This window comes from Ambystoma mexicanum, chromosome 11 (genome assembly GCF_040938575.1).
Source record: "Ambystoma mexicanum isolate Mex_15411 chromosome 11, UKY_AmexF1_1, whole genome shotgun sequence".
Lineage (NCBI taxonomy): Eukaryota > Metazoa > Chordata > Amphibia > Caudata > Ambystomatidae > Ambystoma > Ambystoma mexicanum.
This window is the reverse complement of record NC_090934.1, coordinates 828820119-828837381: the sequence shown is the minus strand read 5'-3', so window position 1 is coordinate 828837381 and position 17263 is coordinate 828820119. Positions and strand designations below refer to the sequence as shown.

The 17263-nt window shown below is 44.8% G+C and overlaps 1 protein-coding gene across 1 annotated transcript in view; it reads left to right on the top strand.

The window, feature by feature from the left end:
* Positions 1–17263, top strand: part of ABCC8 (ATP binding cassette subfamily C member 8) — a 1583626-nt gene that overhangs the window by 542840 nt on the left and 1023523 nt on the right. Inside the window, exon 9 of the mRNA XM_069623778.1 lies at positions 12034–12198. Coding sequence (XP_069479879.1) covers positions 12034–12198 — 165 coding nt within the window. The remainder of the gene's footprint in view (positions 1–12033; positions 12199–17263) is intronic.

Below are 17263 nucleotides of genomic sequence, written 5' to 3'. Positions count from 1 at the left end.
TTTTCCTTTCAAATATCCGCTGGTATTTTGCATGCGTAACATAATGTACATTCGTTTTTGTCAAAACGCGCCATATCTTTTCCCTGACATTTTTCTGTTCGCAGTGGCACATTTTCACATTTGAACTGCAAAGCTGCTTTTGTGTCAGTGTTGAAAAGTCCTGTTTTTCATGTGAAATGCACCCTTGATTTTTCTTTTTGCTTTGTGAATTAAAATGCTGCTTTTCCTTGGGTAGTGACAGGTAAGCCTTTGGCCCTTCAGTTTTCAATTGCAATCACACATGCAAAGCCGTTTTTGTGTCAGTATTGTAAAATCCTGCTTTTCATGTGAAAGGGACTTTTGGCTTGGGGCCTTTGAATGCACCCCACGGTTGTTATTATTTATTTTGCGTTTTTAGATGTATAAAGCTCACACAAACCAATACTGATATCAAGGCCTTAACAGCGACTCTGCCCAAATTGGCGACCGAAGAACACAGTGCTCAAACGAACAGATAAAAGTTATGGGTCAGAGTGAGGTTGTCAAGGATTGCTGAACATTGGAAGATAAGATTGCACTCTAGGTACAGAGATAAAGAGCAATGCAACATGCATGCCCACCAATACATCGAAAGGCAGGGTTGACCAGGAAATTCATAAGATTGGAACATAGCAAATGGGCTTACTTTTTAAATTTAGAGACCAGAAACATTTGACAATGTGATTGAAGTATTTTAAATAGCAAGTAAAGGCAGTTACATTTAATTATCTTGTCAACTGTCTGCCAATGCAGAGATTTAATAGCAGGCATTTATTCTCTGGCAGCGAAAGACCCATAATCAGAGGGGCGGCTGCATTTTTGCAACTGATTTATTGCTGTTTTTCTAAGTCTAACAAAAAGAGCTGCAATAGTCTAAATGACTCGCCATGGTACTATTTACTGCCATTATGTTCACTGGGAACTAAAGACAAGCTAGAATATGTTTAATCTCTCTTAGATGATGAAATCAAGATTTAACGACACCGTGGTGGACAATGTGGCACAGGGGCCAAAGCCAGCATGTCATAAATTATCCATGGGAAGGGTAGCCTAGTAAAAGGGAGTTAATATTTGATTAATTCTATTTTGTTAGATGATGCCAACACATCCATGCATTTAAATGCTGGAAGACAAGCACAGACTTTACTAGCAATCATTAGTATGACTAACTCAAATGTACTAGAATTTAGAATCACCCGCATATATTATAAATCTGAGATCAAAGATTTCTACTAGCGATGCAAAAGGGGAAACTTTATTTATTTATTTTATTTATTGGAATATTTGTATGGCCACCCTACACAAGTGTGTCCAGGTACCACAAGACAATGGGTCAGGGGGCAAAAGAGAAAAACAATAACAGTAAGGAACGGTCCTACAAGGCCTTATGACATTCGTATTGTGCAAGTGCAGTGACAATAAGTGCAGTAGGGAGGGGGCAGGACAGGACAGAAGGGTAGGGATGGGAATAAGTGGTAAGAGGTAATGGGATAGACTGGACAAGGAGGGCCTGGCCCCAGTAAGGCACATAAGGGTCCAGGCACGGGTAGTAGCAGACAGTTTAGCAAGGGACAGGGAGAGGGACGGAGAAGGTGAAAAGGAAAGTCTTGAAAATTTTCCACAACTTAAAGAGATATGGCTCATTTATGAGAAGGGCAGGAAGTCCGTTCCAGAGGGAGGCTCCTGCCGAAGATAGAGATCTACCCCCCACGTTCTGCTTGGAGAAACGTCTTATCTGCAGAGAGTTGGAACTAGGGGGCCGAAGAACTCTAGCAGGGAGGTTTTTAGGGAAAAACAGTTGAATGTAGTGGTACCCCAGGCACCAGAAATCTTTGCGGATGATGCAGAGGCCTTGAATTTGATCCTTGCAGTCCCCAGGAGCCAATGGAGAGATTTTAGGGCCAGAGAGATACAGTCCCTGGGCTTGAGCCAAGGATAAGACTTCCATTGCTATTCTTGATTAGTTGAAGAGGGCGAAGGGAGGAAAGAGGCAGATTGAGGAAGAGGCTGGTGCAGTAGTCCAACCTAGAGGGAACAAGGGCTCTGGAGACATTGAGCTTCTGGAGAAAGGTGAGGAAAGGGAGAATGCCTCTGAGGAGGTGTAGCAGAAAGTTGGACTTCTTGGCAAGGTCTGTGATGTTCGGGGAGAAGGAGAACGAGGAGTCAAAATGACCTCAAGGTTTTTTGCCTCAAAAGTGGGTGAGGGGAGGGGGTTCAAGGAGCGCAGCCAGAGAGTGGGAGGGAAACAGAGAGCAGGCATCCCAATGAGAAGGATCTCAGTCTTACTGGCATTAAGGCAGAGCTCATTCACAGAAAACCATGCTTGAATAGTAGTCAGGCAATCAGGTATGAGAGAGGAAGAGGAGGAGGTAGAGGAGGGAAGATTAAAGGAGAGTGGTGCGCCATCAGCATAGCTCTGGAAGTGAGGAAAAAAGGTGGCGATCAATTGGGGAAAGGTAAATGATGAAAAGCCACGGCATTAAGATAAAACCCTGAGGAATGCTACAGGTAGTTAGTGAGGTGGAGGAGAGGAAAGGGCCCAGTTGCACTTGGGAAGGTGGATTACAAATGAAGAAAATGTATGAGGATGGCATGATTGACTGTGTCAAAGGCAGAATAAAGATTGAGAAGGATCAGAACAGAGGGAGAATTGGAATCAAGATTTGAGAGCAGGTCTTTGCAGGTGTTCAGGAGTCAGTTTCTGTGTGTCTGGATGCTCTGAAGCCAGACTGGTGGTCATGGACACAGCCAACAGATTCAGTGTGGTGCATCATTTGGGGAATGATCAACTTCTCCAGGAGTTTGCTCAAGAAAGGGGTGATGTAGATAGGACAATAGGTAGCTGGACAGGAAGGGGCAGCAGATGGCTTTCTTTTGGAGAGGGTGCACAAGGGAGTGCTTGAGGGGTTGTGGGAAAGAACCAGTGTCAAAGGAATGGTTACAAAAGTCAGCAAGGCAGTGGCAAGCGAGATATTGTCCTTAATAGTTCTGGAAGAGAAGGGAGCACCTGTTTGGAGAAGACTTTCATAGTGCAGACAACTCTAGAGACCTCATGTTATGTTATGTTATGTTATTTTTCTATGTAGGCATACAGGCTCCGAGAGACAGATGAAGGCAGGCTACCCGTGAAGGATTGTACTAATGGAAGAGATGGGCCTTCAAGTGTTTCTGAAACGTGAATAAGTCCCCGGTTTTATGCAGAATAGCCGGCAATTCATTCCAGGCCTTGGCGCCTTGGATATGAAACACTCTGCCAAGCCTGCGGGATCATACAGTACAATCAGAGGAAAGGAGTAGATTAAGGGACAGGGTGAGAGGGGGCCAACGGAGGCAGGAGCAGAGGGGGTAGGGAGGGGAGTGGAGGAGAGAGGACAGGTTTTCCTGAGTTTTGGTGGAGCGGTGGGAGGCTAGTGCAGTGCAGAAGGCCTAGGATGGAGGAGTAGAATTGGAGAATGCAGTAGGATTGGAAAGTTACTTGTAGATTTTGATGAGTTCTGCCATGTTATTGTTGGCCCCATAAATGAGGGCTTGGACATCAGCCCTCTTCTTGGAGTGGATGCAGAGTCAATATTGCCTTTAGAGCAGGCAGCAGGCCAGTTTGTCAGAGGATGTGCCAGAGGCCTGCCACTTCCGCTCAGCAACTCTGAACTTGCCTTTCAGTGTGGCGTAGTCAGAGTCATACCAAGTGTTGCACTAGGAGGCATGTTTCATGCTAATCCACATGCCAGGGGCAAAGATGTCTAGAGTGTTGAAGTTGGAGAGATGGAGGTTAGCAAGTGTTGAGTTGGTGTGAGCGTCAAGAGCTGGGGTGAGAGGAGGAATGAAGGAGGGCAAATGCAGTGACTGACACACGCTTCATCAGTCGAATGAGGGAGAAGGAGACTGGCAGTGCCAGCAGGGGCAATGCCGGGGGGCCAGGGAGCTCCATTTGGGGGGAGAGGAGAGAGTAATCAGAGAGGGAGAGGAGTAGTTAGATGGTTGGAGAGAGTGATATCTGCTAATATGAGAGCATCAGGAGTGTATCCAGCAGAGTGGGCCAAGCCGGAGGGAAGTATTGTAAGGGAAGGAGAGTCACAGAGGTTACAGAAAATAAAGTGGCCACATCCATAGAGTCTAGATGAATATTAAAGTCACAAAGGAAGAGAAGTTTGGGGGTGGCGGTCAGGCGAGAGGAGGAGAGGTCGGCCCATTCAGAGAGGAAAAGGGGGGTAGGTCCAGGGGGCCTGTAGATAGTTGAGAGGGTGAGCGAAAGGGTTGGTGAGAACACCCAGCCTACAGATAAGGCATTCAACGGAAGAGTAAGATTGGGTGAGAATGATAGTAGCAGGGATCAATTCAGAGAAGGCAAGGGCAACACCACCTCCAGACCGCGGTGAGACCTGGGCTTGGAGAGTATCTTGTAGCCCGCAGGAAGGAGTGTGTTAAAAGCAGTGACAGAGCTGGTATTGAACCACATCTCGGTGAGTGTGAGGACATAGAGGCCAAAGTCTTCAAAGGAGGTGACATGTCAGAGGAGTGTGTAACACTAGAGTGAGAGTTGAGGGTAGCCAATTGAAGCTGGTTTCTTTAAAGGTCTTCCGACAAGGGGGTTCAGGGATGTGGTATACCTGGGGGAAGGGAGGGCTGGCCAAAGTGATGGCAGAAGGTGGGGTGGAAGGAGTGGGGAGGAAGTTAATGAGAGAAGGGAGGTGCCTATTCAGAAGGAGGAGATTGGGCTCAGAGCCCTGGACCATGATTGTGCCATTTCGATAGACATTAATGATGCACCTGGAAGATGAGAAGTAGGCCAAGAGAACCTCCCACCTGGTACAACATTAATGGCCAGGAGTAAAAAGGGGAGAGGATAGAGACCATATGGGGAGTCCATAGGTCAGGAGAAGGAACAGTGAAGAGGATGTCAGCGATAGTATGTCTGGAGGAAGCATTGACGTAGGTATCAGCGATAGAGAGGCCTAGGTTGGAGGCCAGGAGCACTTTTTTAAAACTTTTACTTCCAGACCTATATCGAGAGGGGTAGGATAGTTGACAGAGTAGCAATTAGAGTAAATAGCGGAGACAGAGAGCACCATGAGTAGAAGAGGGGTGGGTTGGAGGGTCATGAAGAGAGACTGCACTGTACAAGAGGAATTCACCAGGCAGCCTAGCAGCTAATATAGGGGAGAAGAAACTGAAGTACAGTAAGACAGGTCATAGGAATTACAGAAAGCACAGATTTGAGATTGACAATGCAGCACATATTTGAGATTCAAGTAATACAGTAGGAAGTGACCAGTACAAATTAGGCTCACAATTGCTCACATACAAAATGCAGTTGGAGTAGTGAAAACATCGAGATTTGAAATGATACATTATATTATACATTGCTGACATACAAAATGCAGTTGGAGTGGTGAAAACATCTGGATTAAAAATTCTAACTTAGGCGAAAATTGCTCTCATACGAGATGCAGTGGGAGTGGTAGAAAACATCTAGGTTCGAAATGTAAAATTAGACACAAAATTGCTCACATACAAAATGCAGTTGGAGTGGTGAAAACATCAAGATGTTAATGCAAAGTTAGACTACAAATTGCTGACAAACAGAATGCAGATTGAAAAGTCAAAACATCACAAAATACAGGTTTGTGAGGAGGAAACAGGCACGAGTAAAAGGCTGCAAGTAGAATTGAAGAAACAAAGGCAAAGTGATTGAGGTAAGAAAGAGGTGATCCACCTCAATGATAGGTCCTCGATCCTTATTTCAGAAAGACAAGATAGAAGAAGCTGATGGATAGCGGTGTGAAATGCTGCTGTAAGATCCAATACTATTAATATAGCTGGACTGTCATCGTCAGCCATCCATCTTAGAACTTCGATGATACTAACACGTCCCATTCCAGTCTCCATATTAAGACGTTAGCCGGCCTGGTTATTATGGAGAAACACACAGGATTCTATCTCCGGCTGGAGATGGTCTTCTACAATATGTTACATCATTTTAGCTGGATATGGTATAAAGGAATATGTTTAAAATTGCCCAAGATAGTCGAATCTGAAGTATGTTTTCAATAAAGGGATTCCCCAAAGTACCCCTTTATTACTAGGCAGTAACATTTTAAAAAGGGCTTTTGAAATCTCAAGAGAAACATGCTTATATGCAAATGTCTGCTGCATTTCAAGATGGAAGGGGCGTAAGACAAGGGAGTCCTGTGTAGCTGATGCTTCCTGTCCATTCTAAAACCTGTACTGAAACCTGTTGGAACCAATACAAAACTGAAGAAGGCAAAGATAGACAAATGCAACTGTGATAAGGCCAGTAACCAGGTCTTGTCAAAAGGGGGTGGGAAACCCTTCATGCAGAAGGAGAGGAGATATCTAAAGGCAGCTCTAGCACTGTGTGGGGGATGGGGACAGCTATGGGAAAACATAGTTATTTGAAAAGAGAAATATTAAGACAACACCTCCATTCTGGTGGGGTGAATGTCTGCTTATCCGGCCCATTTCCTTCTCCCAGAAAGCTATGCAATTTAAAATGACTGTTCAAATACTTCTAATGACATTGTGCAGAAGGGAGATGACCCTGCACTAGAGAGACCTGATCTGCAAAGTGACATTCCCTAAATAGTATACTTTCACAAAACCATAATTTTAGATCTGTGAATTATAAACAAAAAATATTCTGTGCAATCTAAAAATGAAAGTACAACTTCCCAAAATCTAAGTCTATAAATTCGTAACACAACCTATCATTTATTTATTTATTATTTTTTAAATTTATTTTATTTATTTATTCCTACCGCGCCAGAACCCGCAGGCATCATGGCGCCACATGTACACGCAGGACAACTTTAGATACACAAGTCACGAGACAACATCAAGCTACAGACTTTCAAGCGGGTTTTGGATTGGATTAATGTGAATTATCTTAACAGGTGGGTCTTGAGTTTCTTTCAGAAGATGCTGTATGAGGACTCTAATCTTATTTGTGGTGGGAGGTTATTCCATATGGTCGCAGTTTTGATGTGAAAGGCTTTGCCTAAACCATTGGTTTTCCTGAATCTGGTGTTTGCGAGGTTTCCCAGAGCTTCGGAGCTGAGTGCCCGTCCCTGCACATAAGTAACATAAGTTTCTTCTTGAGTTATAGTGGGGCTTTCCCATGAACGCACCTATGGGCTAGTGTCAGGGCCTTAAAATGTATTCTATCGTCAATAATTATCCAGTGTAAGTTTCTCCTATCTTCACTGATGTGTTATGTTTTCCTTTTTCCTTTGATGATTCTCACAGCCCTATTTTGTATTTTTTGACATTTTGCAATGTGCCCTTTGTTTGCTCCTAGTAGCAGAGCGTTTCCATAATCCATCCTGGACATTATGGTGGCTCTTGCTACTCTAACGCAGTTTTCCTCGCGTAAGCAGGGGCGTATTCTGTGTAAGAGTCTCAAGTAATATGAGCAAATCTTATTCAATTGCATGACCTGGGCCTCTACACCCGATGCTTCCATGTGCATCCCCAGAGTTTTGACTTTATTCACGACTTTTATTTGGGGCTCATTGATGTTGAAAAACCTGTATTGATGCTTCAGATTTGCTCTATAGTTTTTTTTACGTTAGCAGTGTCTTGGATGTAGTCACCGCTTAGTTTGATGTCAAGCTGGGTATCATCGGCATAATTGGTGAAAATAATTATGATTTTCTCCAGGATCATGCAAAGAAACCTGATATAGAGGTTAAATAGAAACGGTGATAGGCTGGCTCCTTGCAGTACACCACAGCTAATTTTCTCTTCAAAAGAGAAGTTATCCCCCAGTGAACCCTTGATGTCCTGTCCAAGAGATAGGAGGATAGCTAGTCAATTGCCTCTTTGGAACAGTTAGTTCCTCCCTCTAGGGCAAATCTAAGTTAGCTATGGTCCAGTAAGTCAAAAGCCTCACTGCGATCTAATAGAATGAGGAACCCAGCTTTACCATTCTCCGCTATGTTGAGCATGTGGGATTGGAGATCTAGCATTGCTGTTTCGGTGCTGTGTGCCGACCGGAAGCCTGACTGTTGGCTATGTATAATCTCATTAGTTTAGACAAATTCCTGGAGTTGGTTTGTGGCGATCGTATCTAATACCTTTGGTAAAGAGTTACAGTTGGTGATGGTGTGAAAATATTGGCATTCTCCAGTATCAGTTTAGGTGGAATTATATTTTCTGTACATGTGGAAGTTTTCATGGATTTGTATGTTACCTACATGCCTGTACTAGCAGAGCCGTGTGTACAATAAGGCTGACTATGCCATAGGCCCTCATTACGAGTCAGCCGGCAATCCGTCGGTCCTATTTGGATTCAAACGATTTTTCAGGGAGTAAAAAATGTATTTGCTTTGCCAATAGGAATACTTTATGCATATTAAAAGATGTTCTTTCTATTTAAAGTCCTGCTAGAGATCAGCCAGTAATATTATTAGTGTTCCTTCCTAATCCACTGCTCTGCTGGCCACTGATTTGAACATATCAGTGAAACTTGATGGGCAGAAGCAGGAGATGAGCGGCTCTGTGTTCATTTTTTCCCATGTTTTCTTAGGCTTATTGTTACTGCCTATTTGTTTTGAGTAAAGACTGGTGGCATGTATGCCTCTTAGATGTAAAGCTGGTTCTAAGCAAGTGATGTCACTGCTGTGTTCACTGGAAAATGTAATCTTGATGTTAATGAGAGGCACAGGACTATTCTGTGGTGCAGCTTTTCTGAGGCAATTATCATCCTGACATACATTAAGAGAGGACTGTTTTCCTCGTCCTGATTTACATCATTAAAGTGGTACATGAACTCTTAGTGGCCTGTTTTCTAGAACATTCCTTTTAATTGACCAAATTTCACATGCAAAGTAATGTATGATGCCTGAACGTTTTGCCAGGCACATCAGTTGTGATAAGCAATTTTTGTTTTTTGTAACACACAAGAGTTTTTTTCTTATCGCATACAACATGTTCAGTATTGTCTCTGAGCAGTGTTGATAAATGAATACCTGCAACTAATCGTATTGTCTATACTGAGCATACAGTGCTTTTTTCTGCATACAAATAGTTTTCTTTGCATAGAAGTACTTTTGATAGGGCTGTGGTTGGACCGGTTAATTGTGTGCTGTGCGTTTTTTTTGTTTGTAATAACATACATCTTTATCCAATATCCTTGAAAAAGGTGCTGTAAGGTGCACCTTTTACACTGATTTGTTAAAAACTGCAGTGTTTGGCGAAGGGGTAATTCCCTTCCAACTCTCCTCAGAAATGATAGCTCACTAACTACGCATGCTCACAAAATGGTTAGTTGCTCACAGGGAAAATAATATGTGCCAGGTTGGCCCTAGGCAGTACCAGAGTCTGGGAATGAGATGGGACAGGGAGGTTACAAACAGTTTATAGAGGAAAAGGGAAAGGAGCCTGAGGTTTACCTAAGCTACTCACTACCCACTCTATAGATTTGCCTGCTGGCCATCTGAGGTTTACCTAAGCTACTCACTAACCCCGCTTTAGATCTGCCTGCTGGCCATGACCAGCAAGATCTTGTATCAAAGGAAGTTGAGGGGTATGGCACCCCAGGAAGCCTGCATCTAGCACAAACCAAGGAAGCGGGTTTGTGACCCTGTGAGCCTGCAACAACGAGCACTGGGGAGGTGGACCAGTCACCAGTGGTCGGTAAAAGAGTTGGACATTGGCTCCAGCGCCTTGGATACTTGCCTAGTGGAGAGACAAATGACCCAAGAAGACTACCGTGATTGTTTTTCTTAATATTTTCTGTTGAAGAAGATTACCAGGTTTGCTTTAGCTGGCCACACTTTTATATAATCCCCCCAAATCTCTGTGAACCGTACCTTGCCTCGGCACCCTTCTCGATTCTGAATGTCTTATGTCAGAGAGCCTGCCTGTGTGTTACCATGTTCACTGGCAGACGTGTAAGAATGTATGAGGTTTGCTATCAGCAGCGGGTTTTTAGAGTAAAAAAATGAGGAAGAACTGTGCTTCTGTGGTTAGCAAATGAATACAACAAGAGATGCAAATTGTCCCTATTGGATTTCACTGGTATATCTATTTCCTAGAAACAGATAGTGCTAACGTATCTTTCAAATACAAAATGCAAAACAGAAAATGAATGAACTTTCTTAACAGGTCTGTGTTCTGTAGGTGCAGTTAGAAATTGCTTTACTTTCAATGCGAGCAACATGAATATATCTTGAATATAATTCCAGCAATCCGGATAATCAGTATGTCAATATGTCCATTGAATAACGGCTATTTCAGAGTTCTGTGTTAAGTATCAGTTGCTCGATTCCCAAAAAGGTTACACACACACTCAAACGCACTCACATATGCCGTGCACAAAGGTAACCGTATACAGATTTGAGTAGGGAAATGTAATGTGCTGCCTATTTTTTTTCTCTGTTAACCAAATTTAACTTGTCCTTAAATGAGGCCCTTAATAAAATGCCCGTTGGTTGCAAGAGGCAAGTGGGGCACTTTGAGTCGAGTTGTAGAATATCAGAAAATCTCCAAATTCTCCATTACAGAAAAAAACAATTGCAATTGCTGCAGAAAGGCATTCCAAGCCCCTGATTTACGGAATGTCACACATGAGTTGGGCTTTCTTTCTTCTATTGGGGTTAATGTAGTAATTTACTTTATCTCGTAGCGCTCGATTCCGCTATGATTCTCCCATTGCTTTTCCATGCAAATGTGGTTCGAAAATTATCATTGCTCACAAGAGTTCCCTTTAGTCATACAATTCACAGACTGGTTGAACACAGCCAGGGATCAGTCTTCTCCAGCAACTTGAAACATGTTTTCAACCTTTTCATGGTGGTGAGCTGCATTCAGAGAGAAGGTCGGAACACTTGGCTAATTAGCATATTGTCATTTGACACTGTTTTAATAATCTGATATATGAACAATAGCCAAATGTAATGTATTATCCTTCAAATGCCAAACCCTCTCATCAAAAGGCTAAGAATTGTCTTTTTGGGTTGGCGGGCAGTGGCATTTATTAAGAAATAGGTCACCTGGCACACGTAAGGGTGGCACTCCTCCCTGTTTACATCAGGAGTGCATCCCCATGCTCTCTCTCTCTCTCTCTCTCTCTCTCTCTCTCTCTCTCTCTCTTACACACACACACACACACACACACACACACACTCTCTCTCTCTCTCTCTCTCTTTCTTTCTCTCTCTCTCTCTCTTTCTCTCTCTCTCTCTCTCTCTCTCTCTTTCTCTCTCTCTCTCTCTGTCTCAGAACTAAAGGGAGGGGTCAAGGCCATAGTTTCCGAATCCTGCCCCGGAAGTGATGCAAGCTGTTTGAAGGTGATGCATGCCTCCTGTAGGGATAATGTAGTGCTTGGAGGCCTGGTTTGATGTAGTTGAATGTCTCTGTCAGTGCTGCGACATGGTGGACAGAACTCAGACAGGCAAGGGTTGGGGCAGGGGTGCCTGTAAGGAAGGTTTTGCCACCTTGAAGGTGATAGAGGACTGGGGCAAATGGTATAATTAGAACCTTATGAAATATGCACGATGTTGCATTTTATCTGGGAACCTTTTATTAAAAAAGAGACATATTAACACTCGATTCTGTATGTATGTCTTAAATACAAAGAAGAATAAAACCGAAGTTTAAGTAGAAATTCCCATGGCATTGAAGGAGGCAAAATATCTAATGTAATTATTAGTTCATGATTAGACATGTGTCAAGAGGGCGGTCATTCTGAAGTCTATGTATATTTGTATATGTGTCAGCTACTCTGTGAAAAGAAGGAATAGAACCCAAGAAATAAAAATCATGTTGTTGTTTTCTGTTTGTGTTCAGTGATTTTGGTTGATGGTAACTGTATTTCAATATGAATATTGAAGCATCCAGGGAAGCTGGAATTCTCTTGCATATACAGGCGTGATGCCAGTTCAATTAGTAACCATTCTGCTGCTTGAATATTGTAATGGATTGTCTTGACTTTTGGCAGAATAGTCATCGCTGCATTTCATAATTATTCTTATCTTTCATGTTATTCTTTTTCAGGCCAAATTTCTCGGTGTTTATTTTATATCCTCTCAGGAGTTCCTGGCAAATGCTTACGTTTTGGCAGTTCTGCTGTTTTTCGCACTTCTACTGCAAAGAACATTTCTCCAGGCTTCGTACTATGCTGCAATCGAAACTGGAATTAATTTGCGAGGAGCAATACAGGTTGGTTGGATGTTATAGAACGTTAAGGTTTGACTCCAATAAGTGTGTGCACGTGCGCGCGCCCGCTGCTTGCAATATGAAACAAACGGCGCAAAAGCCATAAATGCCATGAGTCATGGATTCATCCAACCAGAGGCCTCGAACACCTAACAGGTGAATTGGACGCCTGTGATCGGCAAGCAAAACAGTCACTTGGAGGGACCTAAACTTACGATGCGATAACTCTTCATCAGTGACATGCATAGTAATGTACTAACAAAGTAGCTCAAAGCTAAAATATTTTTTTCCTCTCTACAAAGATCTGATAGTGACCTATTTCATCACTGCAAGTTTTCGTTTCCAAAGGAGACCAAATTGTGGGTAAATCAAACACATGTAATGGATATTAGGATATATATATTTATATATATAACTGGGCCTGCGGTAGCCGCCTTGTAGTTATGGTTAAGTTGCTCAACTCATAAAAAAGAGCACTTTATTGAGCGATTTATAACTTTGGCACCGTTCAATGAATCCTCACCAAACTTTGTAAAAACAGTATATGGCCACCGTGGAATGATTTTGCAAAGTTTGGTGCGGTTTTGTCCGGGGGGGGGGGGGGGGGGGGGCAAAGTTATAGGGAGCGTCTGAACATTTTTGAAATCCTCATAGGCGCAATGGAAACAAGATTTTGCTTGCACCTACAGGCCAAACAGCTGCATGGATTTTCACCAAACTTGCACCAGGAGCGACAGCTTGGTCCTGAAAGTGTGCTTTTGTAAATTTGGTGTAAATCTGTACAATAGCTTTTTTTTAAATGGCCCACAAGTAGGTTTGGGGCAAGTCTGCAGACTCACTTCCTGATTCGGGGTTCACCGATGGCTCTGGGCCAAACAGGGGGCTGCTCGAGGCCTACCAACACCAAAAAAGGCACGCTGACCGGATGTTCAAAAACTTGAGAGCCATCAGATTTTTGGGAACGGTCGCCATGTTGGATCCGCATTTGTCCATGGACAGCGCAGTGAGAAAAGGGTTTGGACAATACAGATTTTGTGGCAAAAGGCGGCTTGGAAAAGGGGAAGGAAATTGAAAAAAGTTGATAGGGGGCTGTTTTTATAGGTGAAAAAAACAGTGGAGTTGCCGCTGAGTCAGAGGTCATTAGTGTTATCCGCTGACCACGCTGCATGATTCAAGGAAAGGTAATTTGTGTGTATTGGTTCTTTAGGGGATAGTAGCAGTGTGAACTGTTTTAGTCCCATTTACATCCATCACAAAATATGCATTCACAACAAATGAGGTATTTCAGAAATAAGATTTAAGCTAAGTCGTGATCTAATAACCGAAGATAAGATACATATGTTACACAGTATTGATAAAGCCACTGGGCCTGGCTTCTCATATACCTAACGGCAGCCCCACATGCATATTCATTTTCTAGGTAAGATACTGCGAGCATGTGACAGGTACAACCTCAATTGCCCAGGTGCACCCAATTAAACACACATGCTGTCAGCATATGCCCAGCTCTACCCATTTGTAAAAGGTGCCACCATCATATACCCAGGTGCAGTTTATATACTAAATAAAGCTTGGCAGAATTTTTGCACCTTCAAAAAAACCTAGGTGTCACTTAACTCACTTTCTCTGACTGCACTTTGCTCATTCAGAACTCATGTTCAAACGCGTCCTACAATACATTCTGCCTCAGTATTTAGACATGTCCAACATTGCACCATGACCCAATGCAGAGTACCCAAAGGACTGTTTGACCCAGAATTCATTATGCATGACTGTATGCGCGATACTGCACCCGACCCGACCACCGCCCTCCCCAAAAGAACATACATCAGGACACAGTGTTAAGTGCAGTGACAGTCACATCCACCCCAGGGGAACTTTTCAGAGACTTAGACCAGTCTTATGAACCATCCTCGCCGAAATATGTACACTCTTTGAACCATCATGGCATCATAGCCACCCCAATGGTGTCACGTCCACCATCTGTACAACTGACTGGCATCATGCCCACCTTACAAAACACTCCTCCGGGCATGTCATCGATTCAAACAACCCTGAACGGACCATGTGCACCCCACATACCGTCATTATAGCATAAGAGACCCTCTAAGGACCACCCTCAACAATATTGTGTCGGCCTATTGATGCATGACACCATGCCCACTCACTGCCATTCGAGCCACCGAAATAACACTCTTCAAGGCACTCCACCAGTTCTAAGAACCACCCTCATAGTATCTTTTTCACCCTCTAAATTGCCCTCATCCGCATCCGGTTTTCTTATGGCAACACACTGATGTATCACCTGCCCTCTAAAGCATCATCCTGACCTCAAATTCATCTCTGACCCACCCTCACCACCATCATGCCTACCATTTGCATTACCTTTAGGGCATCATACCCACGGTCTGACCCAATTACACGCCTCAACAACAAGCTGCCCACAACAGGGTGCACATCTCAGCAGGCATGCACCACCCATAATGATGGCTTGCAAGTTGCAATGGGACGCTCTTAGCACACGGCTGTCCCTCAGTGGGTGGCAAACTGAGGGCATGATGCAATATGCTTTATTATCCAGACAACACAATACTGCAACATCATCTCTGCTCATATTTATGCACCGGGCACTATTTGGGGGCATGACCAGCCAGCTGGGCACTGATAGCACGAGTCTACGGGAGGTCCCGGTTCCAAACATGAAGACAACCACAGGGTGAGGAGGCCAACAGCAGGAGCGTGAGGCAAGCAAGAGATGGGAGAATGGGAGGAAAGGAATGGATAGAGAAGAGCAGTGACAAGATGCGGAAAAGCTGGAAGCAAAAGGAGGGTCAGGAAGGAGAACAAACTTGTGGGAAACCCAGAAAGAGAGGTGGTGGTCGGGCATGCTGGAAGAAGAGCAGGCACTGTTAGTCACTGTCCCCAACCCAACCCCTCAGATCAGAGCAGGCCCCAGTGAGTCATTAACTTACCTTAGTCCTGCTGTCCACATTCCACAGCCCAGTCCAAATGATGAGATCAGGGTGGCTGCTGTGAGAGCGGCCGGGCCGGCGGCCTGAGTGAGTCGGAGGGAGCCTGAAGACAGAGCCGGCGGCACACGTGGCGGCAGGTGAAGTGCCCTGTGCTGTGTGGCTTTGCCCAGGCCAGCCCAAGCAAAACCGTGGAATTACTGGCTGTGGCCTTGGCCTCCCTCCTGCTGGCTGCTACTGCTGCTGGTGGCGTGGGGGTGCGTGCCTCTCCATGTGCATGGCTGAGCTGAGACAGCCTGACTTGTGTGCCCAAAATGCGGCAGGCCCAATATGACTCCACTCCACTTCAGTCAGTGACATCAGAGTCACTGAAATGACCTGAGACCTCTCCCACTCCCAGGCCCGGTGGCACAGAGTCTGTGTCCAGCCCCATGCTGTGGTCTCCGGCGGCCCCCCAGGGCTGCAGCAGGTGTTACAATATAGCACTTCTGTAATTCGCTTGCACAGGAGAGCGTGGCCCAGCGTGACTGGTGCCAAGCAGGCAGTGAGACAGGCAGGCAGCCATGCTCATGCCGGCGTCACTGGATGTATCATGCCCATTGCCCAGGCCTGAGTGGCTGAGAGAGGCTTGGCTGAGAGAGGCCACACACACTGCATGGTGGCGCCGGCCTCTCTATGCATGAATGATGCTGCTCTGCATAAAAAAAAAATCATCAAAGCAAGGTAACACGACTTGCATTACCTTGCTTTGATGAATGGTTGTTGCATCATCTGCCGCTGCTGGCGAGAGCGAGCTGCTCTCGGGCTGCAGACCGCAGCCGCAGGCAGCATCAACATTTCAAAACACCTCAAATAAACCGGGAAAACCACCCCCCAGGTCCTCCAGGTCGTTTGATAGCCCAGTTCGATCCTGCTCATGTCCTTTCAAGGCAGATGGCCCAAAACTCAGGAGAGTGTTTGCAGGCAACAGTCATGTCCTTAGTTCGGATCCTCTCTGGCACTTCACACCTTGGAAGCTTGCTGGCAGAACCTAGTAGGGCACGCTGTGTGCTGGCTGGGTACAGATTCTGGAGATGCTGGATGGGTCCTCTGAGTCTGGTATCCCCCTCTGTTCCCTGGGAGATGTTTAGGGGAGGGATCTTGCTTCCCTCTTGGAATTCCTGGTTTTCCTTCACTAGCGGAAGATGTAAGGTAGACTGTACCTTCAACTCCGGTCCAAATGAGTCCTTCTTCTTACTGCTTTTGAAGTCTTCAGATGATCTGCTAAGTGAGCGGTTCTGCTCTGTTTTAAAGTCAAATGGCCCCCAGTGATTGGTGCAGGCTTGGCCCACCTTAAGGAACCAATCGTGGGTCCCCACCAACAATCTTCTGTTATGCATGAGGCCAGGACCAGAGTGCTCTGCAATAGGACAGACAAGGAGGTGACAACACATACCTAAGTCCCACCCATCTCCCTGTCTGTTGTAGATCAAAGTGCCTCTCTGGTTAACTGAGCCATCTGTGATTCTTGTGTAAAGCACAGGGTTTCATTGAAGTTTGTGCTGGGAGCAGACTTCCTGTCTCCCCAAACCACATACTTCTCTCCTCTTAAAGGGGTCAGCTCTGCAGGGGTTTGCCTACGGTAAATAGTGTACCCAGACATGCATTTCACTGCCTTTCATACAAAGGGGTGGGAACTAGCTACAAGTTGACATATTGCATATCAAAGGGGTGTTAGCCCCGCCTTTCCTGTTGTCTATTCCAGCAACAAAGCCCCTTCAGGCTTGCTTCAATTATATCTCATTAGTATGCACTGCCACCAGCCGGAGGACAAAGGAAAGCAGATCCATGGGGCCTTTGATATTTAAATTAGGCTGCTCATGCTGGAGGAAGGTGTGCCTTTTCCCTTCTGTGATGCTTTGATGTACCCGGGGCTGTCACAATCCAGCTGAATAAGACAGAGGAAGACAGCAGCTGTATGCTGTGTCTTCCCGGAGTACATGTGACTATGCGTTTTGTGCAGGAAGCAGATGGACTGTATGTGGAATGGCCTCACACAGTCCTCAGAGGTTAGTCTCCCATTATTCCTTTCCATTATTAAAAAATCAAAAAAGCCCAGG